The sequence below is a fragment of the Trypanosoma equiperdum genome (assembly GCF_001457755.1).
Source record: "Trypanosoma equiperdum strain OVI genome assembly, contig: ctg_118, whole genome shotgun sequence".
Lineage (NCBI taxonomy): Eukaryota > Euglenozoa > Kinetoplastea > Trypanosomatida > Trypanosomatidae > Trypanosoma > Trypanosoma equiperdum.
This window is the reverse complement of record NW_027123160.1, coordinates 1-5,875: the sequence shown is the minus strand read 5'-3', so window position 1 is coordinate 5,875 and position 5,875 is coordinate 1. Positions and strand designations below refer to the sequence as shown.

General features: G+C 50.9%; 2 protein-coding genes across 2 annotated transcripts; both read right to left on the bottom strand.

The window, feature by feature from the left end:
• Nucleotides 1–201: 201 nt before the first annotated feature.
• On the bottom strand, nt 202–1,140 carry TEOVI_000014000 (uncharacterized protein; the record flags this gene model as incomplete). The annotated part of the gene is made up of 1 exon (XM_067220616.1): nt 202–1,140. The coding sequence occupies one exon, from the start codon at nt 1,138–1,140 to the stop codon at nt 202–204; it is 939 nt and encodes a 312-aa protein (XP_067076717.1).
• Nucleotides 1,141–1,783: 643 nt separating this feature from the next.
• On the bottom strand, nt 1,784–5,485 carry TEOVI_000013900 (Phage tail fiber repeat, putative; the record flags this gene model as incomplete). The annotated part of the gene is made up of 1 exon (XM_067220615.1): nt 1,784–5,485. The coding sequence occupies one exon, from the start codon at nt 5,483–5,485 to the stop codon at nt 1,784–1,786; it is 3,702 nt and encodes a 1,233-aa protein (XP_067076716.1).
• Nucleotides 5,486–5,875: the final 390 nt, after the last annotated feature.

The following is a 5,875-nucleotide window of genomic DNA, read 5'->3' as shown; positions in this document are numbered from 1 at the left end:
CCCAAAAGTTGTCCCGCGTAAATGTAGCCAAATTGAGACCTACGTAAAGGGAAAAGGGAGGACCGACTACAGGAGAGGAAACAAACAAACAAAAAGTCAAAAAAGGGGGAAAAGAAGAAAAAGAGCACAAAGTGGGAAAACGGAAACAACGTAAAATACCAGAAAAGACAACCAAGAAAGAAACGAAACAGGGATGAAACTTTAGTGGTATGCCGGACCTTCCACACGGTCCTGAAGATCAGAACGAAGTTCGCGGTTGAGAATGCCGCCAACACCAAACGCCGGAAGAATACGCACAATGCGCAGAATCAACGAAGAGAGGTACGTTTCCCGCAAGCTCGTTGAAAGATCACCAAATGTGAAGTTGGGATACGTCTGGCGGTAACGAATGGCAAAAATGTGCATAAATGTTGTAACTGTCTGCAGTGCTGTGGGCGTTATGAGCTGCGCGAGGTCGACGGTCGCAAGCGGAATATGCGTCTTCCCCTCCAGCGGCCGCGGCTGAGTGAGTTTGGCATTTTCTTTGGCATTCCAGAAGTAATTTGTCAACCACGTTGCCACCATGGGTGTGATGGTGAAAGCGGCTAAACATGTGAAGACATCACGACCAACAAAAAGGCCACGTGTCAACCACGGCACTGGTTTAGGCCGCCCTGAACCCGCAGATGCACCCCCTACTGGGGGCAGGATGCGAAGGATAAGGCTATCTTTCCACATGGTCATGAGTGTGTTGGTGGCGCCGCCGGCTAAACCCGTGATTAAATTGGACCGCTCAGGTGTGTAACCTTTTGCTTCACAATAGCTCTTCGTAAGGTTAGAAGTGCAGAATGTAAGGCTGTATACCGTAAAACACGCACCAAACACTGGAGCGCATTTGTTCTCTGCACACGGAATGAAAAAGCGGTGTGGACGCAGGAACAGTGTTCTCATGCCCTCCCATAACACACGTCCACTGCTGTTCGTCACGCCGGCAACGCGAGCCATGATACTGTAGTCCACAATGGAAATGGGAATGGCGGCGGTGAAACCTACTACACCTGCGGTTGCAATATCAGAAAGCGCAACCCCTGCGGTGAACTGCTGTACACGGTGCGGATGCTGAAGCTTCCGCTCCTCGACACCGCTGTCCTTTCCGCACATCTTTTTAACTTAGTTGGCCCTTTTCTCCTTTCCGATTATTTCCCTTTTTACCTTGCTTCGCGCCCGCTCTCCTCCTTCTCTTCTACCTTCTTCCTCCCTTTTTAGTGGCGTGGCAACGCGTGGACAAAACATATGTTGAAACAGAATGAGAATACAGAGGGGGGAAGTAGTCAATTGAGCCATAGCAGTGAACAATTAAGCAGAGAACGAGTGGGAAAAAATGTGGGACTGACGGGCTCTGCCACACAATGCTATGCAGTAAATAAGACGAATATTACATAGTCGTTGGCATGGCATGGAGAAAAAGAGAGTAGAATAGCCCTGTTGTTGATTCGCTTTCGACTCAGGGACGGAGGGTCGCGACAGCTCGGAAAGAACATATAGAAGTAAATTGAACGAATATCTAAAAGAAACAGTGTGTTGCATATTTTCCTCTGTTTACAGTACGGAACGGCTCTGTCCCCTCCCCCGCCCCTGTTTCACAGGCTACATAAAGGCTTTTTTTTTTTACATAGCGACGTGAAGTTCAATCGAAATCGTGGCAGTTAATGGACGGACACAAAAAGTCCATAGAACAAAACCAGCAGATTCGTCCATGACTCTGCGGATAATACCGCACAGTGCCGTCACTACTACTATCGCCTCAGTGTCTGGGGCGCTGTGCCTCCATTTGCATGCGTATCCGCGCCATCAGAGAACTGCGCAACTGTTGCAAATGCGCAGCTACAGACAGGCCGCTTAAGGCTCGGCGGCACAACTCCTCGAACTCCCGGTCAATCGATCGCTCTGCTTCCGCAATTTGCCGCTCCGTGATCATATCCATTTCGAGCTTTCGCTGCACTCTCACCCGTAGTTCCTTAATTTGTGTCTCCAGTTCTCGTGTTTCCTTCTTGCGTTGTCGCTCCCTTTCATCGATTTCCTGTTTTAGCCGGGAAATGTTGTGCTGCGCAGTCTGCCAAGCTTCAAGAAGTTTCCTACGCTCATCCACGTGCATCAGGAGGCGCTTCTTATGTGTTTCAATCAACTTTCCCAGCGAAAGTGACGGATCCACAACCGCCCCCTGACCACCATCCAACAAGTGGAGTTGCTCCTGCATCAAAGAGCGACAGCGCGCAGCGTCATCCGCCTGATGCTTGGCATATTCCAAAGCATCTGAAAGCTCTGCCCGTATCTTCAACACATCAGTTGCCTCATCGTAATCGGGTACAGCAGGCTCCTCAACAATGAGTAAATCTGTCATAATAGAAACCTCCCTTGTAGATGGCTTTGGTGCTCTAGGTGGCTCAACTTCTATTATTTTAACAACCTCAGTAGGCTGGGGCACCTCTCTGGACTCAGCGGCACGAAGCAACACTCGCAAGCGCTCCGTTTCCTCTGCCGCCGCCTCCGCACAGGCCTGCCATCTGGCCGTCTCGGCGCGCAGCACATCTTGTTGAGTAGTCAAGTCCCACATTGTTGCCAGCCGGCGGTTCAGTACAGCAGTGTGTTCCTTGTGAGCTGCCTCAATATCCCGCAACCGCCCTTGCCAGCGTGCATGGGACGCATCAAGTTCAAGCTCCGCCTCCCTGTGACGCTGCACGGCACGGAGTTTATCATATAGCAGATCGGCCGCACTCCGGTAGCAACTGCGCAGGATTGAGCGAACCTCCTCCTCAGCGTGTGATACATTGTCTTTTAGAGACAAGTATTGTTGCTTTATCCATTCACTCAAGGCAGGCACGAGAATAAGAGGACGCTCCAACAGTTGAAGAGACTCCTCACATTGTCTCAAGCAGCTAGCGCTATCCTCAACCAGCTGTACCACTAGCTTTCCACCCGAAACAGGTACCAACTCCACTTCCCCCCCGGTTTCTCTTGCGGTTAGCGACACCTCCATTTTCTCTTCTACGTTAGTTTTACTCGTTCGCCTATAGCGCCCGTGATCTGTAGGAATAAATGCGGATAATCTTTCTGTCAACTTCTGCTCAACGCTACAAATCTGTCCCCAGACAGCAGCTGATGACCTGCGCACAACCCCAGCGGCCATTTCTACGCCCTCCAACCAATGCTGAAGATCATCCAGCGTTCCGCGCATATCATTCAACTCTAGAGTCATATGCTTACTTTCCGCGCAGGCTTTGTCGTAATCCGCCCGCAAAATAGCATTCTGCTGCTGCATGTCTTTGATATTAAGGTCGCGCTCCCGCAGCTGCACCTTCGCACCCTCCAGCATATCTTGAAGCCGCCGCTTTTCTTCCGCATGGGTGTTCCGTAATTCATTTACATCCAGTAGCAAGAAGCTTCTCTGCTTTTCAGCGACAGCCTCCCTTTGTTTCATAGACTCGTTGATATACTGAAGCGACCTAAAGACCTTAGCAACTTTCAGCAGCCTTGAGGTTATCCAAGACGGCTTGCCAACCAAAGAATTCCCCTCGCTTGACTTGTCATCGGCGTTGGGCTCATCGTCTTCGTCACCTAAATCCAAGTTCTGTATTTGCGTCAGTCCGGAGAATAAGTCCTGTGCTTGCAGCAAGAGGCGAGTCGGCAGTTCCTCAGCAGGGACGTTCCCTCCCTCTTTGTCGCCCAAAAGATACAGACAAACACTGCATGTGTCCCTTGTATGTTGGACAATCTTTAGCTTGCTCTCGATAGCTTTGATGAGTTCATGTAGCTTCTGCGGGCCGACGGATGCGCCTCCCCCTCCTGAACTTGAATTTCCCGACACCGAACTGCGGTTTCCAGCAGAGCGAGAAGCCGTGCTTAACCCCATTTGCACGCTTTCACGGGACCTCCTCCCACCGGCCTGCGCAAGGCGAGGATTCAGCAAGACGGCACGCTTTAGCGAAAGCACTATCGAGGAGTTGCAACGACCTACCGGTTGAGGTTTCGCCTTCGGTTTAAGTGAACGTGTCGCTTGGGCTGGAGCTTCCTCCAAAGTGACACCGGACAGCAATGCGTGGACGCCACCAATAGAGTCGCTCGTTGTCTTCACAGCTGCTAGTAGTGCGCCGGCTACATCATAAGGCTTAGCACCGGCTGGAAGTGGATCACCACTGAGCGTCTCCACACTCTTTACTGCAGCAGTACGAAGCTGCTGAAGCTCCTCGGTACGGGCATGAATGTGCTCACGCACCTGTTGAACGATTGCGAGCGGCTTCCCAGAAGCTTCTTCGGCCTCAACGAAGTCTCTAAGGGAAAACAGCAAGTCGGCCCTCTCATCCGTGTCTTCAGCAGCGACACTAGGGCACCGAGACAGTGAGGTTGAGTGCGACGGCATCCCATCAACCGCACATATCCCGGCGGAAGCAACGGTAGAATCCATAGCAGAATCAGATGCGGAAGCGGGTCCCTTTCCCGTGTGAAGTTTTCCGCCCTCCCCCCCGGCTGACTGTGAAGGGGCGAGGTCTGGTGACGAGACGTTTTCAATGGCGGCAGACGTCTTCGATGGCACCACGTTATCACCTTTCACCTCAGTAAACCCGGTCACTGACGACCCCGGCTGGCTACTCTCACCACTTTCCCCAGAGGTAACAATTGCAATGTTGCTACCCTCCTGGACAATTGCATTAAGTGACATAAACGCTTTGGAAACGTTTACGCACTCGTGGCGCAACAACAACACTAAATCACTGAAGGGAACATTCTTACTTAATCTCATAGCCCTTTCAACTCCGTCGGCCGACACGGATGACAACAAAGAGGTCAAAGCAAATAAAACCGACTTCCTCTGCTCTGCAATCAGGCGTACAACCTCCCTTCCTTCACTGGTCTCCAAATCACTTCCTTGAGAGGCAACAACATTACCATCGATAACATCATCCCTACAGGGCACCTTACCTTCAAGCGCCTTACGCACATTAACCAGGGCGCGACGGGCAGCTATCCCCTCATCTCGAAAACCTCCAACAATACCCGCAACAACTTTTGAATAAGAACACTGCTCCTCAGCAGAAAACTCCTCAACGGAAGTCTGCCAAACCCCGACCGCCTGCAACAACGATTTAGTTCCACCTTCTGCAACAGAGTTATCATTACCTCCGAAATCACCTACAACGGATATATCGCCAGCAGCAGAAACAATATCAACAAGAGTGCCACTCAAAGAACGTCGAGCATCAGCGCAAGGAATAACCGAATTCAATACCAGACCACCCGGCTCTACCCCAAGACCAGTCAATCCATTCATCAGTGACAAACGATCAGCCTCATAAAAACGACACAACCCAACAAGCCCACGACATAAAACATCAATAGTTGGAACAAGTAATTCTAAACGATACAGCGACAAATCAATATTCTTCTCCAATGTTCCCTCCTGACCAAAAGAAAGAAACGGGCTCCCATCAACATCAACATCAGAACACATAAACACAGCAAAACCAGCAACAACATCACGCAAACACTTCAACGACGTAAAAACACGACACAAAAAAGAATCAACATGACCCCTCAAAATCTGTTCCGGTATCTCGGCTGCATTCAGACTCTCCTCCAGATCAGAACGCTGCGACTCCAGCTTCTGTAGTTCATTACGTAATCGATCACATTCCTCTATAGAGGCACGCTCACGCTCCCCACTGGCCTTCAGTTCTTGCTCCAGGTCGTGTACCGCACTGCACGCCAACCGCAGTCTCTCCGCTATGCGTAGCGCGCCATTCGACAATGACAAACCAGCACTACCAGTCCCGAGGTCGCCACCATCTTCTGCTGGGGAGAGACCAAGCAACCCAGCCAGTGAACCACACTCGCCCTCCGC